General features: G+C 48.1%; 1 protein-coding gene across 5 annotated transcripts in view; it reads left to right on the top strand.

Moving 5' to 3' along the window:
- The first annotated feature begins 3,650 nt into the window (after positions 1–3,650).
- Positions 3,651–18,292, top strand: part of LOC117065844 (core histone macro-H2A.1) — a 66,092-nt gene continuing 51,450 nt past the window's right edge. For all 5 annotated transcript variants that reach the window (XM_033181160.1, XM_033181162.1, XM_033181161.1 and 2 more), the window contains exons 1-2: positions 3,651–4,207; positions 14,136–14,340. In XM_033181160.1, the coding sequence (XP_033037051.1) occupies positions 14,169–14,340 (172 nt within the window). In that variant the 5' untranslated portion in view covers positions 3,651–4,207; positions 14,136–14,168. The remainder of the gene's footprint in view (positions 4,208–14,135; positions 14,341–18,292) is intronic.

Consider the following 18,292-nt stretch of genomic DNA (forward strand, 5'->3'; position numbering starts at 1 on the left):
TCTGCAGACCACCGAAGGTCACTGAGACCCTTCCTAGAGGTACAAAAAGTCACAACTATTTTCATGTTAACATTAAGACATTATTTGGCTTTTCCCTGTGTTGATCTTTGCACTAATGGTGCAAGAACAATAGTGGATAAAACTGCTGGTGACTTACCACAAATCAGCAATGGCATCATCCCGCACTGATCATCATTTTATTATTTATTATCAAGCACTCACAGCCAAAAAAAGAGCCAGTTTAACTTAAGAATGTCCTGATGAAACAGTAAAATGTATTAATTTTATTAAATCTGATCCGTTGGAACACATTTTAAAATATTCCACGTGACCAAATGGGAAGTATGCATAAAGCACTTCTGTTAGGATGGTCACCTTGAGGAGAAGCACGTGTGCGATTGAGCTGTTTTTCTCATGGAACACCAGTTTTTCTTGAAACAAGGACTGACAGCAGGGCTGCATTACACTTGCATGGCCCTAGGCACTTTTACCTTCATGAGTCCCTTCTTCTATAAAACAATAGAAAAAAATATTTTACAACTGTGTTTGTAGAAAGACAAATATAGTAACCTCATATATTAAAATATTTTCTTCAATATAAAATAACTAACCTTCATTTTCTTCTGATTTTAAAAGAAATTAAGACATTTTTGTGGACCCATAAAGTCCTGGGGGCCTGAGTACTGTTTCTAATGGAGAAGCTACACCTGACAGACAAACTATGGGTATTCAGAATTGGGTGTATGTAGGGCTGAAGGCTCCACGAGGCACAGTTTTAATATACAATATTAATGTATTTGTCTTTATACCAGTGCAGTTGTCTTTTTAGTAGAGGAAGGGGCCCATGGAGGCAAAAATGCCTCCCATGAAAGTCATAATGTGGTCCTTTGTTTGTGGTAGACATTTTCTTGAAAATGAATGAAATGAACCTGTCACTTCTAGGAAAATCGCTGTGACATTATGTTGTCAGTGATAAACTTGAGCTTTCAAGCAGAAATTACAATTTTGGGAAACTTGTATCTGCCACTATGAGCTTGACAACTTCCTAACACTCGAAAACCTTCAGATGAGATCAGTGGTGCTATTAATAGATGTGATTTTTCTAATATTGTACAATGAAACGTGTTTACATTTGTAAGATCCGTATAAATCAGTGAACTGCTATTTCCCAAATGATCAATGTATGATTTTACCCAATCATGCATAGCTAAAGGACCCAGTCAAGATATAAAATAGGCCAAAGGATTTTAATGTATTAACTGAGTTCAAAAGTTTATCGATTTTTTTTTTCAGGTTCTACATTGCACTTAACCTTTAAGAAACGACTCCTTCTTGCATTTTGGTGCAGTATGAAAGAAGAGCATCTGTAATTGTCTGAAAAGGCGATTAAAATCCTCTATTCTTTCCCATATACATATCTACATACGGCTGAATTTTCTTCACATACTTCAAACAAAACAACATATAGTGGCCGACTGAATGTAGGAGGAGGCATGAAGCCAGCCTCCTGTTACACCAGACATTCAAGAACCATGCAACACTGTAAAACAATGTCACTCTTCCCACTAATTATTTTTGTTTGGAAAACATAATTATTTTCCTAAAATACATTATTTATGTAATATAACTTCTTTTCATGTTAACATTTAAAAAATAAATTAATAAACATTTACTTTTTCTCAGTTTTTATTTCTAATAAAGCAAATATTGATAGATGTAACCTATAAGACAAAAGCTCTTCAGGGTTCTCAAAAATTTTTAAGAGGGTCAAGGGAAACCCAGACAGTTCCAGTAATGTTATTGTAGAATAACTACCCAGTAAAATGTTCATAAGGAACCATGAAGTTTAAAATGCAGGTGCAATCACTAAATGGAGTAGAAACTCTATATGTTTAATATTAAGTGGATATAGATTAAAAGGCTGCAATGGGAGCAGCCTGTTCTCTCCTAGCAATGAACGTAGAGTGAGTTTTATTTTTTAAGCATTTTTATTTTTCATGTTTTCAGAGTGAGCATAGCTTTATTTTCTAATTGGAAAAAAATAACCTTTAAAAGAAGAAGAAGTAATAGCAGCAGCAGCAGTTGGTACACCTCTCTGAGCCAGATTAGGGGAGGAGACAGGTCACTGAAGTGGAAGAACAGGACACACAAAGCGCAGGAGGACAGAGGGGAGAGAAGGTGGAGGCTTCTGGAGAAGGATGAGGTCAGAGCTGCTGCATTGAACACTCCAGAGGACAAAGGTCCTAGAGTGTTCTATAAGAAAGGCACGCTGTGGAGGGGCATGGAGGTGGGACCGGCCCCAGATCAGCTCTTGGAGGACTGTAGACTTTAATTTCACCTGGTGGCCCCCGCAGAACGGAGAATCCTTGCCCAAAGACACAGAGAAGGATGGAACAACAAGGTGGGGTGTGCGGGAGGGTCTCTGCACCTTTCCTGACATCCCTTCCTTGGGAAATCCTCATACATCCATAACGCTTTGTTTTGGGACCAGAAGCATCATAAGCATCATTTTTCCAGCTTCATCTCCTGTTACTTTCCCCTTCACCCATTCTACTCCAACCTTACACTCGCTGTGTCTCGACTATTTCGGACACGCTCCCAGCCTTTGCACTTGCTATTCCTCATGCTTGGGGCAGTTCTTCCCCAGACATCCACATGGCTTGCTCCCTCAGTTTCTTCAGGCATTTGCTTTAAATGTTACCTTCTCAGAGAGGCCTTCTCTTATATTTGAGCCTCACTCTTACCTCACACTTCCTATTCCCCTTCTCCGCCTTATTTTGCTCCACCGCATGGAGACCCTCTGACACATTCTCCCGTTTGTCTTTCCTTCCCCCACTAGAATGCAAACCCCAGGAGGGCAGAGATTTCTGCCTGTTCTCTTGGCTGTTTCATATCCAGCACCCAAATTGCTGCATGACACAAAATACGTTCTCAGTACTTAATTGAATTAACGAATGCATGAATGGCAGGTATTGGACATTGTTTTGCAAACTCTTACAGTAACGAGTAAAGCATTCCGGTGAGGTGGAGGTTACTGCCGCTGCGATTCCCGATTCCCGCGCAGCCTGAGGACTGGGGTTGGGGGTGGGGTCTCTAATTACCTGCACAATCCCCAGTAGCGGCACTTTAAACTTCACATCAACCCTGAGGGATGTGTATTATTATCCAAATTTAGTTCACAGCTGGATGGAGAAGTGGCTTCCCGCTCCACACTTGGGAGGGAGGGGAGTAGAGGGAAGGCCCCCATTTAAGTACCCGGGATGGGGCACCAATGCCTTCAGGCGGCAAACCAATCTAGGAAGACGTGGAGGGCTTTGTGGCGGCCCCTCCTCTTTCGGCCTGTCCGCAGTTTTAAAAAAACGCATGTGATGATAAGGAATCACTGTTTATATTAGTAATTCCCAACTTGGGTCCGAAAGTGAACTTTTGCTGAAGCCAAGTAGCTAACCGCTTCCACGTGCAAGGCAGGATCCAGCCTTCGGGGTGAGGGGATTAGCTGAAGGACCCCAGGGGAGCCGGGTGCGCAGTAATTGACCTTGGGGCAGACAAGGGCTTGGGGGTGGCCTGTATCTAAAGACAACGAGGCCTCTGAGGCGGGGGGTGGGGGAGTTGGCATTGGCTGGGGAGGGAAGAGCGATCGCTGGTAACAGTCATTGTGCCTTCCCACTGGGTTAGTGAGAAGGTTCCTAAGGATGCCGTGGCGGCGACAGTCCCGTGCTCAGAGCCAGGTACACAGTAGGCGCTCACTCGAGACGCAGAGGCTGAGACGCGCCCCGGAGAAGCGCCTCTCCGGCGGTCCTGGCCCTTCCCAAGGACTGGGTTCTGGGCGACGCCAGGGTCACGGGTCGGACCTCGCGTCCGGGGCGCGGGCTGGTGCCTGGGCGCAGAGCGGCCGGCGTCAGCTGGCAGGGCGCGGGCCCGGGGTCAAGGCCGGGGCGCTAGGCGGCGTTGGCGGGGAGGCCGGACGCTCCGGGCCGCGAAGGGATGTGACGAGCGGCGCGCTGTGCATTGTGGGAAGCCGGCCGCCAGGACTGGTTCCAGTTCACTCGGCAGCGGCGCCGGGCGGAGGGGGAGAGCGCGGGCCGCGCGGGCGGGAAGCAAAGAGGCGGGCGGGCCAGCGAGGAGCGCGGAGAGAAAAGGCGCGAGCGGCCAGGAGGGCTCAGGCCGAGACATCTTTCAGCTCCCGCCGCCGCCACCGAGCTGCCGCGTAAGTGCTGCGCGGGCCCCCTTGCCGCACTCCCTGTCCCAGCCGCTCGGGTCCGGCCGCGGGTGCCGGAGAGCGGCCAGGCCTGGCGCGCACCGGTGTGGTGCTCGGCCGGACGCGGGCCGCCGGGTTCGGTGTGGCCCACGCCGGGTCCTCGCGCGTGCACGACGCCCTCCCAGGCCCTGTCGGGCCGCGCGGGATTCCCTTTGGTTTTGTTCAAAAAACAAACCCGGAAACCAACTTCTCTTCGAAATGCCTCCCCTGCCCGCTCCTGTGCGCTTTTGTGGGAAAAAGGCAGTGCTGGCGCCTCCCCTGGTGACCCTTCCTGGGGCGGGCTCACTGGCCAGGCCTGAGGCCGCAGGAGGCCCCGCGGCGCTGGCTGGGCAGCCTGGGCCTGGGCGCCCGGGAGCTGCTGTGAGCGGAGTTGTACTTGGTGAGGCCCCCGCCGGCCCGCGAGTTGCCGGCCCCGGCACAATAAGTCGGCCCCGAGCCCCGGGGGACCGAGGTGTAGGCGTCTGGCTCGCTATCTGCAGGGAGGGGAGGGCGGGGGCTACTCGCGGGACTGAAGCCGGGCTGGAGCTGGGAACCGGGTCGGGGAGTGGTCCAAGGGTGGGCTGGAGAGGGGCCACGGGAACCCCCGCTGCTCCCGATTGTCTTGGTATCAACCTTTTGTTTGCTTTGTGGTAGGAAGGGTTTGCTTTCTTTTTTTTTTTTTTTTTTTAAAGGTAACTCCGGAAGGCTGTGGGCTTCCCCGGGTGGCGAAGGCCAGCAGGAAAGAGCCTCGCTGGGGGTGGGGTGGAGTGGGGAGGTGAGTGCGCAGGATGCTGCTGGCAGTGTCACCTGACAACAGGTGTGCGACATGGCGCTCCCCACCCCCACTCCTGCAGGGGCCACAGATCACTCAAGCAGCTGGTCAGTACATTGCTTGAAAGGTTCTTTTAGACAAGATGTTAGGGGAAATGTTTCTGAGTTTCAAAGTGAGAGACTTCTGTACAAACAACTGGTACAAACCTTGAATTCAACAATTACAGTGACTATAAAGGCCTTGTAAGATTTTAATGACCCAGTAAACAGCACATAAGAATAGACAATTAGAGGGGGCACTCCTGCTAGCTTCCCTCTTTTCTTCCACCTTTGTGGTTTGAGGTTTTACCGTTAAAGTGGGGGGTGAGGGGAGTGCTTTGTTCCAAAGCTCCCTGCTCCGGGGAGTCGGCATTTTTTAACAGTCTTAGGTTTGAATGGGAGACTCCGAGTTGTAAATTAGGTGGAATTCAGGCCTACTGCAGGCCACCTTTAGGCTACTAGCTTGCTGACAGAGGTGTTAACTCTGAAATGGACACCTCACGCCTGCAACTGAAATTAATACCCCTTGTACACATTTAACTAGAGTTGGGCAGCAGCATCTCAGTCTTGCACAAGAGACTCTCCGATGAGGATGAGTATGTTTTTAAACTTATCTTTTCTTAAACACAACAACAAAACTCTTGAAAGACTTCAAATTCTTCCCCCTTCTAGTTTTACAAGGAGAAATAAATCTTTCCAGTCTGTTCTTTGGTTTTGATCTGTTACCATTGTCAGTGCTGATCCCTAGATAAGGCCTTAAGAGGGTTGTGTCAGTGAAAATTGTTTGAGGCAGGCCTTTAGAAGGAGGCACAATTTAACTCACATTTTATTAAACTTTGAGAATTGTCTGGAACTTCACATGTGACATTCTGATATACAACCATGCGACTGATTTAGTTTTTACCAAATAGGCCAGTGTCAGGGAGTGGCACATCTCCATCTGCTGTTTCTTCTGGTCCCTGAGAGAGGAGAACTTGAGGAGCGTCTCGCATTCCTTCCCCATTGAGAAGCTCAGAGTGCATGTGTTCTGGAACCTGCCTTCAGAGCTAATGTGGCCCCAAGTCACCTAAAGGAGATTTATTTAAATAAAAGCATAAACTGAAAACCTGAAGCTGAAGAACCCAACAAGACTCTATATGTGGTGTTCATCAGAATTGCAACAGCCTCTGGTTCTTATTCGAGTGTCCCCAAGGATTTGTGACAGGCTTTTCAGAGCCCCACTCCTAGAACATGGGCTGGGAAGGGGCAGGAGTGAGTGGGGCCCAGATCTGTCTGTGGGTCCTTCCTACATTTTGTAGGTTTAGAGGTATGTTGGGCCCTGCCTCAGCACTTACAAGTGAGCCTGAGTGAGTCAACTCTTCATTCCAAAGAGTTGTATAGCTTGTTTGCTTGGACCGAACCTGTCAGGTCAGTGTCTCAGAGTCTTTCCATAAAGATTTCCTGAGAATCAGCTCCTGTTCAGGCACTGGGGAACACAGCCGTGATTAAGAAATGCCTAGCCCCTACCCTGGGGGAGCTGACATTGGGAGAAGGTAGGCAAGTAGCTGTTGTAAAGTCAGTGCAGAAGGCCCCAAGTAGCCCCTGGCAGGGACAGTAACCTAGCCAGGAGTGAGCCCTTATCTGGCATGGAAAGGTCAAGTTGGCTGGGCAAAGGAGGGCAGATGGGGACAGGTGTTTGAGGCCTGGGGAACCACATGTGTGCATCTTAGAAGAAAAGAACAGAGGTTATGTAGGGAACTGCCAGAGGCTTGGGATGGCTGAGTCCTGGTGCGGAGGCAGGTGGGGCTTCAAGGAGGGACAAACAGGACAAATCACAAAGGATTCTGCTCAGACCCACACTTTATCCTAAAAGCAACTGAAGGGTTCTGAGCAGGAGAGAGACAGGATCAGGTGTTCTTTTTATTCTTATTGGGAACACGTCTACTCAACAAATAATGAGTGGATTCTACATACTAAGCCTCATCAGAGTCCTGTTCTCTGAAGCCCACACTTTAACTTTTCTCTAAATGGCCTTCCATTAGAGTTTAGAGGAGTATGTAGGAAAGTTTTTTTGTAAAGCAGGCAGGCGGTAACTTACTGTTAAAATATAACAAGCTGCACAGTTCCTTCAGTGCATCTGGGGAAGCAGATCACAGAATGGTTTTGCAGTGGTGAAATTTCAACCCCCGACTAGCTTCCCCAAAACTGTTTCTTGCTTGTGGTGAATGACACTTGTGTTTGTGTTTTGTTTCTTCCTGCCACTGAAAACATAACAGGAGTAGGACACATCTGCTGGAACAAAATGCATGGTTTACGATTTATTTACCATCTCGGTTGGTCTGTCTCTTCTGTTTGCAATCCCATAGTTCACTGAGAGTGGACTGTAGGTTCTTTAATCATCTGACTCACTTTTTGATACGGTGTTTTATGAATGGAGAGAGATATTTTTCCTGATTGGCTAGCATACAAGAACAGGTCTCTGATCCAAGCCAATCAGAGTGCTGCTTGTGAACCCCAGCTCTGTGAGCAATGGTTGTCTAGTATATCCACATGCCTCTGGGGACATGACAGCGGGTGACACTGTTAATCATTTGGTGTGATAGAAGAGGGAAGAGAATGCCGTAAACAGGATTAGTGTCCTGTCCTTCAGAATTAAGTGTCTCAGGTTTGCCTTTGTGATTGGAATTGATGGGAAGGTGACAAATGCATGTGGATATGTGGGCATTTATCCAGCTGCCAGAATGGATGGGACGGTTCTTCCTCATCAGCAGTTATTTGAGTACTGATAGCTCAGACTCCTCTATCCTCAGGGGTTGGAGATAGGGCTCTTTGACTAGCAGCTCCCCAGCAGTTCTAATCAATATTACACGGGATCAATAGGCACGTATTCATTGCTTAGATAATAAAAGACTTCATGATTGACTGTTCCAGTGGCTTCATGAGTGCCCTGATTGTTTAAGGGGTTTCTGTGCTGTAGCTTTAACAGGAGTCAATCTCTTACAGATGTGAGGAAGGTATTTTCCTGCAGTCTATGGTACTAAGCCAGAAGCAGGAGGAGAGGTCACTGGAACCATAGTACTGTCACAGAGTCATAAGGCGTCTGTGTGGCTTATGCCCAGCTATCAGGGCAGTTGGAGTGTTCCTTTCCTGAGAATCCGCAAGGTAGCTCTACAAGCTCCCTGAATTTTGAGTGTCTGGGCTCCTATGGGGATTTTGCCAGGTGTATGTACACGAATGGTCCAAGAGAAGGTCTCTGATTGGTGTCCCACTGGCCATAACTCCCTGTCCTGTGGCCTTTGGAAATGCTGCCCTCTCCTTTCTCCCCATCCACTGTCAGTGCCAACTAATCAGCTACCTCGTAGCCGGCATTTGAGTGTTTACCAGGTGCCAGGCAGGGTGGTGGGTGCTTGGAGATACAGTGGTGAATAGAGCAAATTGGTTCATTTCATCAAGACAGACAGGTAAATAGGCAATGATGATACCATGTACTGAGTGCTAAGAATGGGATAGCTGGTTTCAGAATTTATGTGTAAGTGGGATCTAGAGTGACTGGCAATCATGATGGAAGGAAGGATTGGAAACTGCATTTGCAGAGTACTGTACATAAGACTAAGAAAAATAATTGAGTATATTAAAGAATAGGGGCAGGCTGAGGGAGATTGTAAGGCACTTTTAGCTGGGCCCTGGGTCTGCAGCTGACACATCCATTGAGGGAACTGGGAGGGAGAGATTTATCCTGGTGGATCTCTGGTTGTTGCAAATAGAGAGATGTGTTGGAGGTCAACAGGGCCTGTGCACAAGGTTGCAGTCTGGACATGCAACTTCCCCAAACTAGACTGTGACTGACAGAAGGCATGGCCCTGGCAGGAATGCAGAAGAGGGAGCATGTTGATGGATCATTGCCAGAGAAGGCGTTGGGACTGCTAGGCAGGATTACTCCAGACAGAGGGGTGGAGAGTCCAGACTGAGCATCCTGGGTGTGCTGAAGGTGCCAGTGGGAGTGGAGGTGGTCTGCAGTACAGGAAGCAGCCTGTTAGGATGCCTGCTGGGGAAGGATAGGAGGGTGTGGCAGGGCCTCCATGGCACTTTGGTTCCTTGCCCCTACTGCCCCTCCTAGTAGTGCACAGCTTGTTCTCATGTCTACCTTATTCATGTGGTCTACATAGCCAGCCTTCTAATTAGTCCTGTGCTAAAAGAACAGACTGTTGCTCCAGTCGCATCTCAATTGCTGAGGGGCCTGCGGTCAGACTCTCTTGCTTCTCACTCTAGCCTGACTCATCTCTCCGTACAGCTCCTCTACAAAAGTTTGTCTTTGGGTAAGCTTTGAGGTTTTATAAACAAGGTTAATGTTTATTGTGATTGATATATAATTGGAGGAGTTGCAGAGATAAAGACCACAGAGATCCCTTCAGGATCAATCACAGAACCTTCATTTTCTAGGCCGATAACAGCCAGAAGGGCAATCAAGCTAACATGCAATGATGAACAGACACAGTTGCCTGAGGACCTATCATTGTCTTCAAAGCATGCAGAGCCATGAGTGAAGGCTCCTGGTTTACTGAAGGACGGAAGAACACATCTTTGTCAGTTTGACCGGATAATATAACTGTTCTCCCGTGACCAGCTTCACTGCCCTGCAGAGATGCTGAGTCCTTAGGAAGCTGCTTTGTCTATGATGTAGGGCTGTCTGTCTCTCAAACAAGGCTGGATGCAGAACATGGGTCAAACAGGGCCCAGTAGGTTTTGGCTGGTAACTCATTCTGGGGTTAGGGTCAGCATTCAGATTGGTTTGTCATGTGACAGAGACTGGCTGTTTCCTCCTTTCTTCTGAGTAAATAGCCAGAGTACATTTCCCAACCTCTCTTGCAATTAGTTGTGGGCACGTGACTAAGTTCTAGTTGATGGATCATAGTCAGAAGTGATGTGCCCCACTCTCAGGCCTGGCCCCTTAAAACCCTCATAGGTTATGATCCATGGTCTTTTTCTGTCCATGGCAACCCTGGGAATCACGCATTGAAGATATAAGAGTCACAAGATGGGAGGCATCTGGATCCATGAATCGCTAGGGTGGAGAAGAAACCAGCCAATCATGAAAACCCATTTTGGATTTTTCAGGAGTGAGAAATAAGTTATAGAGACTTACTGTTACAGAAGCTAGCAATATCTTCAGTGCAAATGTCCAAGATCTGTTCTGCAAGAAGATGGCCTTTTTTCATCTTATACACATTGTTGTTTTTGTTAACTACTGAGAACTTGCCCAGTGAGTGAGTATCAGGCCCTTACATGGATGCTTTGATTCACTTCTGCCACCAACCGTTTGAGGCCCTTACTAGCATCATCTCCACTTGAAAGATAAGAAAATAGGTTCAGAGGGGTTAAATCACTTGCTCAAAAATGCACAGCCAGTAAGTGGCAGAGCCATGGTTATAATCAGGTCAGTCTGGGTTTGGACTTCTAGTTATTAATCATAATGCTCAATTGCCATTGGCCTCACAGTCACTCTCCCCGTCATGGGTGCCTGACTGGAGCTGCCCACACCTGCATAAACCTCTGAAGAGCGGGATGGACCTGGCACATTCGTGGGTTTACCTGGAGACTGCACAACTGTGAGTTGATTTTCAAAAGGGTGTTTTGAAACCACCACACGTTGCTGGATGTCATAAGGCTTCATGGCTTAGTCAGAATTCTTTCATAGCTGTGGCTGCAGCTTGAAGAACTATAGTTAGAAGTGCAGAAAGAATATGGGGAAGGGTAAAGTACAGAATCTCTGCAAGACAACCCCGTTGGTGGGGAAACAGACTTGAGGCTGCTTTATTGGACAGGAGCCTGATTCAGAATGAGAAGTGAAGATGTTCTTCTGCCAGCAGGGTGGCACTGGAGGAGCTGTGATATTTCAGACCTTTCTTGGGATGAGTTGACTACAGTGCCTCACATCGAGTGGCTTGCAGTTCAGTCAAGTTGGAGAGGCGTGTGCTGGGATATATATATATATATATTATGGGAACATGAAACAGTGAGCAATTCCAGGCTGTGGTCATGTCCACAAAGCCTCCATGGCAGAGGGAGGCTGTGAGTGTCAGTTCAGCAAGTTGACAAGAGGACAAAGGGCATTCCAGGCAGGAGAACTGCATGTTCAGAGACATCCTTAACACAGTGTGACAGGCTCAAGAAGTCAGGGGTGGCCATGTGAACCAGGGCAGGGGTGACAGGAAGCCATGCCACCAAAAGTAGCTGAAGGATGCTGTTTGTGGCTAGCTCAGAAGCTCAGACTGATGGGGAATCATCAGAGTAGTCAGAGCTGCTTCTGGTGGCCATGGATTAAGACTGGTGCAATGAGAATAGGTGAGAAGTAAAGAGGCTGAACCAGCGCAGGGAGGGTGATGAGAAGAGGCCTGAGACGTTCTACAGGCAGTTCAGCAGAGCTTGGCTAATGCTTGGGTGCTGTGGGGTGGGCAGAGAAGTCGGGGCCAGGTTGACTGCTGTTTGGCTAGCTTGGTGCATGACAATGACACTGATGAGGCTGAGAGACCCAGAGGAGTTCAAGGCACCCGTGGGACTTGTAAGTAGGCCCTTGCCATCGGCAGTCAGAACAGAGCTCTGAGGCTCAGCAGCCAGGTGTTGCACTGGTATAGAGACCTGAGAGACACTGACATGTTGATGTAAAGACTCTGCTAGAGTCAGAGGAAAGACAAAGAGCACCACTTTTAAGGAGTCAGTGTGTCTAGGACGTGCCAGGTCTCTGAGTGCTAACGGCTCCTCTCTGGAGGATAGCACTGTCCGGTTCCCACATAGACAGCTCCAGACTTGCCCAGCAGGTCAGCTGAGAAACAAAGCTGAAGTCTGTGCTCTAGTAGAAAAAGGGCTGAGCTGCTGTTAATCATCACTGACCACAGGCCTCCTCTCCTGAAAGAGGGGAGACATTCCGATTTAAAAGCTCTTAGTCCAAAGGCATCGGCTTGTTGGTCTGTGAAACACATTTGTAGTAAAGCAAAAGACTGCTAGGAAACCCAATGACAGCCTTGCCTGAAAACACAGGCACACACACATATACACATACTGTTTCCTGTTCAGAGTGAGCACAGGCACCTTTTTGCAGGGAATGTTTTAAAATGGAGTTCATCGCAGCAAGGAGGGGATCTAACTAATTGTTTCAGAAAAACCCAGACCCTTCTGGGTCTTTCTAGCTCTCAGTGAGCAGTTAAGACTGGGTACCCCTTGACAGGGTGCTCATGTCAGAGGCCTTTACTCTTCTAACATCACTCCAGAGCCAGGGCCTCTGCCATCTTACCTCTCTTGGGCCTGTCTACACAGTAGCCCCAGAGTGCCCAGAATTCTGTCTGCTGCCCTCCCAGCCATCTCTGTTAGGCAGATGATTTGAGATGCACCTGCGGTCAGAGAGGTGTTAAGTGTGGACCATGGCATGTCCTGACAATGTCCCTAGTATAGGTTGAGCATCAGAGTAACAGGAACTCCTGTCCCTGTGGCCTCCAGTGGTCACTGCATTGACTGCTGGTGCTGGAAGGCCCCAAACACCGTGGAGCCTGACCTCAGTTTATCAGCACATGGGAGACCTGTCCAATTGGTTCAGTGAGCAAACATGTTCATAGGGAAGACTTTAGGGGGCCCCAGAACAGGCCAAGGCCCCTCATATCCACTCTCCTAGCACCCTGCACTCTCCCTTTGAAGCATACATCACATTAATCTTTTAAATGACCAGGGGGTTATTTATTAACTTTTCCCTCACCAGTTCCACAGGGACCACATCTGCCTAGCATAGTCCCTGAAGTGAACGCATAAATGAACAGGATGCTCTGAGTAAACATTCAAGACCTTGGGTAGTGCTGCAGTAGGAATACAGTTAGGGGCACCCCTCTACCTGCCTGCAGTCTGATGGGAGAATGGGCATATGTACATCAATGCTGTGATGTGCAGCACGTGGGGCCCTGAGGATGAAACAGCCAGATCCCAACATTTGTGGGCTGGCAGAAGGCAGAGGCAAGTGTGAGAGATAATGGAGGTCCCAGCCAAAGGGAACAGCCACTGCCCAGGCAGGGAGAAAAGAAGTGGAAGAGTATTTGGGGGGAAACCTGTGTGGCTCCCTGTGTCCTAGTTTAGACCACAAGTGGCCCAAGGCAAAGCTGGGCAGGTGTGTCAGGCCTAGATTTCTAGGGCATTATATGGCAGGCCAAGAGTCATGGTTCTATCTTGAGAATCGTCGCAGCCACAGAAAGCTTTCAGGCCAGGGCCGGGGCATGTTCAGATATGTGTATACCTAGATTGCCCCACCCATGGGGTAGAGGGTGGATTAGAGGAGAGGGGGCTCTGGTAGGGAGACCTTCTCAGGAGACGTTTGTGACCGCTTGATTAAAATAGTGATGACCAGGATCCCATCACTGGAGGTGGAGAGAAAGAGCCCCACAAGAGGTGGAGAGGAGGCTTTTCCTTTGGACTGGGTGACTGAATGGGGATTGGGAACAAGGAAGGAAAAACACCTCTCTCTCTTCTGTAAAGATTGGCCCATCTGGTGGACTGGAAGTGCTAAGAGGGCCTCTTACCGCAACCTGGCTATACACTGTACTGACTCCTGTAAGCTGTTCTTGCCTCTCACAGATAAAGAATCATAAGATAGAGACACTGCTTTCATCAGAGAATCTAGGTATCTGCCTTTACATCATCTTTTTAGGGAAAGGTGTCATAGCTTTTTTTTTTCTTTTATGAAGCCTTCAGTAAATTTATCAGCCCCAGTCTCAAGTGTATGAAAATGCAATTATTAAACAAGTGTATAGAATGTGGCCAAGAAATCCCATTTTCCTTTTCATCATGTGGCATAATGGTAAGGCACTTAAGAGCAGTCATTGTCAGTGTAACATTTAAATGGAAGTGGCCAATAAAATCAATGTCATGGTATATATTGTGCAAAGCCAAGCCTTTCTTTTCAGGGATCAAACTGCTCCAGCAGAGTGCATCACCAGGACTCAGAGGGCTCCGCAGCTACAGACAGTGGCATCTGCATGCAGGCCCAGTGCCTTCCAGGGGACCAGAGTGTATCTGGAAAGGGGACATGTGCTGTCCCCAGCCACCCTGACTGGTGTGCCTCTTGCCTTCACAGTGTGCTCACTGATCCGCCTCCAGGGCCACCGCCATGTCGAGCCGCGGTGGGAAGAAGAAGTCCACCAAGACTTCCCGGTCTGCCAAAGCAGGAGTCATCTTTCCTGTGGGGCGGATGCTGCGGTACATCAAGAAAGGCCACCCCAAGTACAGGATTGGAGTGGGGGCGCCCGTGTACATGGCCGCCGTCCTGGAATACCTGACAGGTGAGTGTACCTCAGTCAACCCAGACACCACCTGGCTTAGATACAGAAGTTCTCATAGTTCTCAAAAGACCACTTTTGTTTCTTTTATTTTGAAACAGCTCAAACCTACAGAAAAGTTACAAGAAGAGTACAAGAGACATTTTCACCTAGATCTAGTTGTTAACGTCTTGCCTCGTCTGCCTTATCTCTCCTCACTGTGTGTGTGCATGCAAGCATATATGTGGATATTTCCGTATTTATTTTTGGCTGTTATGTAGTCCATTTTGAAATTTCCTCAGTTGTCCCAATAATGTACTTTATAATTTTGTTTGGTTTTCTTTCCTGATTTCAGAATCACATATTGCATTTGACTGCCAGTTTGTTAGTCTTACTTAATTTTGAACAGTTCACCAGCTTTTAAAAAATCTTTCATGACATTGATACTTTTGAAGAGTCCAGGCTAGTTGTTTGGCAGAATGTCCTCCAATCTGGGTTGGTTTTAGGATTAGATTCAGGATGAGCATTTTCTTAGGAGAATGGCATCAGAGATGCTGCATCCTTCTCTGTGCATCACGTTGGGAGGCACCTGACTTGGTTTGTCCCGTCACTGGAGATGTTCTGCTTGCTTATTCAGTTAAGGTGGTATCTGTTGGATTTCTGCACATCCCGTACCACAGTATTTCACCCAGTGGCTTCAGCAACCCTTGATGATCTTACCTGAATTTGTTATTACAGTGGTGGTTATAAAACAATGGGTTGTTTTTTCATTTCTTGGTGGTTATAAAATAGTGATTTTAAAAATTTCTTTTATTTCTGCATTTCTTAGTTGGCATTCTTTTGTAATAAAACCTTTCCCTGTGCCCTTCTTTTTTTTTGAAGTATCAATGTTGGTTTACAGATTTTTTAAAATTTAGTAAGGTATATTTATTGCCTTACTTTAATGCTCACATTACCTCAAATTTGATCTTCAAGCTGGTTCTGATATCCTTTTGCCATGTCTCCATCAATTTCTGTACATTTTCTTGCCCTTCTAACACAATAAGATATTCCAACCTTACCCTGGACTTCCCTTGCCCCAGTCTGGGACTCAGCCTTCTCTCCAAGGAGTCCTTTGTCCTGTTCACAGATACAGTCTTATTTGTGGCTTCATAGCAATTGTGCAAAGCCAGCTGGGAAGGGAGGGAGACTACCCCCATTTTTAGTGATGAGAAAGCCAGACCTCCAAGCATAAAGGACTTGTCTGGGGTTGTATGCAGCCTGCAAGGGGTTGAGAAGGGACTCCAATCCTGCTGTCCTGTCGTAATGCTTTTACTGTGTATTGCCTGAGACATGATCAGGTGGGTCTGTAGGTACCAGGAAAGAGTACTCTGATTCTTGGGAGTCACCTCTGCTACAGCCAGAAAGGGGCAACTCAGCAAGATAGGGTACCTCTCCCAAAGTGATACAGCCAGGCAGCAGAAGAGCTGGGTTGTTTCCTGCTCTCTCAGTAAGGCAAGGCCAAGGGTTTCCCCATAGTAGACACAGTCATCAGGAAGGTAAAGTTTTTGTGTTCTGTTGAAAGCATCTGGCCATGAAAAGTAATAGTGTTAGATTTAAGTATTTGTACATATTTTGGGACTTTTGACTTACTGCTTAGCAAAGACTCTTATAGGTGGCAGGCCTGGTAATGTGAACTAAGCACGATTCTTCTGTGTAGATGAGGAAACAAGCCCAGAACTTAGGTGACACACCCAGCAAAGCTATATATATGTTTGGCAGTCAGCCAGGGAGACCGGGAGAAGTTGCTAGATAGGAAACAGAAGACATTTTAGTTCTTGCCTAGTTAGTGTACATGCTGTGTGACCTAGAGGGAGTCACCTAACTTTTCTGGACCCCAATTTCCTTACAACTCAAATGGAGTCAGCTGTCCCTACTCCAACTCCAGGCTGTTGTCAAGGCCAAAGGGGCTGTGCGCATAATGGGAAAGCCAATGTGCTACACAAACCCAGGCAGTCCCTGGCTCCCAAATGCCATGATGCCCATTCCTGGGATGTTCACGGAGACCAACATTAGGTCAAGTGCAACCTCAGTGTCATTTCTTCCATCTAGCTTTCTCTTCTTTTTTGAAGGGCATGAGAAGGCAATATCATTGCTTTGTCATATCTCAGGCAACTACTACCTGTGCTGCACAGAAATCTGTGTTTTCCTGATCTGGGCATAGCTGGTTCTGAATCTGAGCCCAGTGCTCCTGAGGTGGATGTCAGCGGTCCATTCCCATGGGGGCTAGAGACCTTGACTCAGTGGCTCACACATCCATCCTCCCTATCCCCAGCTATTGTGGGTGTATAGGAGAGGTCACAGCAGGGCATGGGACTGGCCAGGACAGCCCATCACTATCACTGGAAAAGTAGCTCAGAGTAGATCCTTACTCTAGCATCAGCCACATCAGCTCTTGTATATTAAAGAATAATATGTATTTTTAAATTTTATGAAGACCTTCCAGCAGGGCTGTAGTTGGCTGAATCTGAGGCATTTCCTCTGCCTGCATGTGGCACTGAGTCATTGGCATGACCATACCTGCCCCCAACATGGAGCCAGGCCCAACTGACCTCAGGAGGATGTCCTGAGCAGTTAGTGCTCTGCCCAGTCACTGCTGTGGTCACTTAGGTCCTGTTTTGTGATGGGAGAGGAGCCAGACTCTAGGGCCATGTCTACTGAGAATGCTGCTGTGTTCCACCCCTCAGAACAGTGCCACACACCCACACTGACTGTCCTCAGAAGGTGGCCAGCCCTTAGCCTATTGGGTGGGGATGTGGGAGCACATGGATGTTAGACCTTCTGGGTATCCATCCACTTAGAACTTTGTTTTTTGGTCCTTGAGTGAGAAGGAAGTATGTCCAAGCCCTCTTTCTGTTCTCCTCTTCACTTTTGTTTCCCTAAAGGCCTTTTTCTCATCACTCCATATGTCTGCCAGGCACCGTGCTAGGCTCTGTGTGAGAGTGCACGAGTGATCAGGGCAGAGTGGCCTCTGCTTCATGGAGCTCACACTCTTGTCTGGAAAAGAGACAGCCAGCCAACCTAGACAGTTTAGAGACTGAAAGTGTTGCAAGGAATGAAAGTGAAAGCAAGCCAAATGAGGGACCAGGCTGCTTGGGGGCTTGGAAATGAGCTGGCCAGGGAAGGCTTCTCTGAGGAGGAGAAATCAGCTGAGCCCTGGAAAGGTGCCAGCCAGCCCCGCAAGAACTGGGAGAGGGGCTCTGCCAACCACTTATCTGTCTTGATGTGCCTACTGGGTGCAGGCCAGCTCCTTCTCAGAACATGGGGAAGCTACAGAGAGAGGGAGAAACTGGAGTACCAGCCTTCACGCAGCTTAGGGTCTGGTCAAGGATGTGACCCCGACATTGTGTTCCAACACTAGGCGGACATCTGAGGGAAGTCTCACTCACTCAAGCTCTCCTTGCTGAGAGCTGTGATGTCCCTTGCACAGCTACAGACCAACCCATCCCCATCCCCAAAGGGCTTCCTGTCCAGAAACAGTTATAGATAAGAGAAAGGCTATGGTGATGCAGGACAACCCGTGCTGCAAAGGGGGAAACAGGACCACAAGTGGGTGTCAGGAAATGCTTTCTGGAGAATATTTGTTAACCAGTTACCAGAGCTGCCCTGCTTGTTTAGGTGTCACTGAAGTCCCTAAGAAGGGATTGTTTTCTTCTCTGCATGGCCTAGACTCTTATAGGTGGCATCAACAATTGCAGGCATGGTGATGGGGTGTGCCACATGGAGGCTCATTTGAAGTAGCTGGGCCAGGCCCCCTGCCTTCCAAAGGCCCCTGTGGGAGAGATGGGAGGGGTCTGGATGCCCAGGGATTACTAAGAGGACTGCTGAGCTGCAGTGCCAACCTAGGACTAGGTGCTTCTGAAGCAGGGAACTAGCATCTCCTTGGTGACCAGCTCTGGGGACTACTTGGGGTCCACTGTGTTCTACAGCTGGGTGG

The sequence above is a fragment of the Trachypithecus francoisi genome, unplaced genomic scaffold (assembly GCF_009764315.1).
Source record: "Trachypithecus francoisi isolate TF-2019V2 unplaced genomic scaffold, Tfra_2.0 Lachesis_group2, whole genome shotgun sequence".
Taxonomy (NCBI): Eukaryota; Metazoa; Chordata; class Mammalia; order Primates; family Cercopithecidae; genus Trachypithecus; species Trachypithecus francoisi.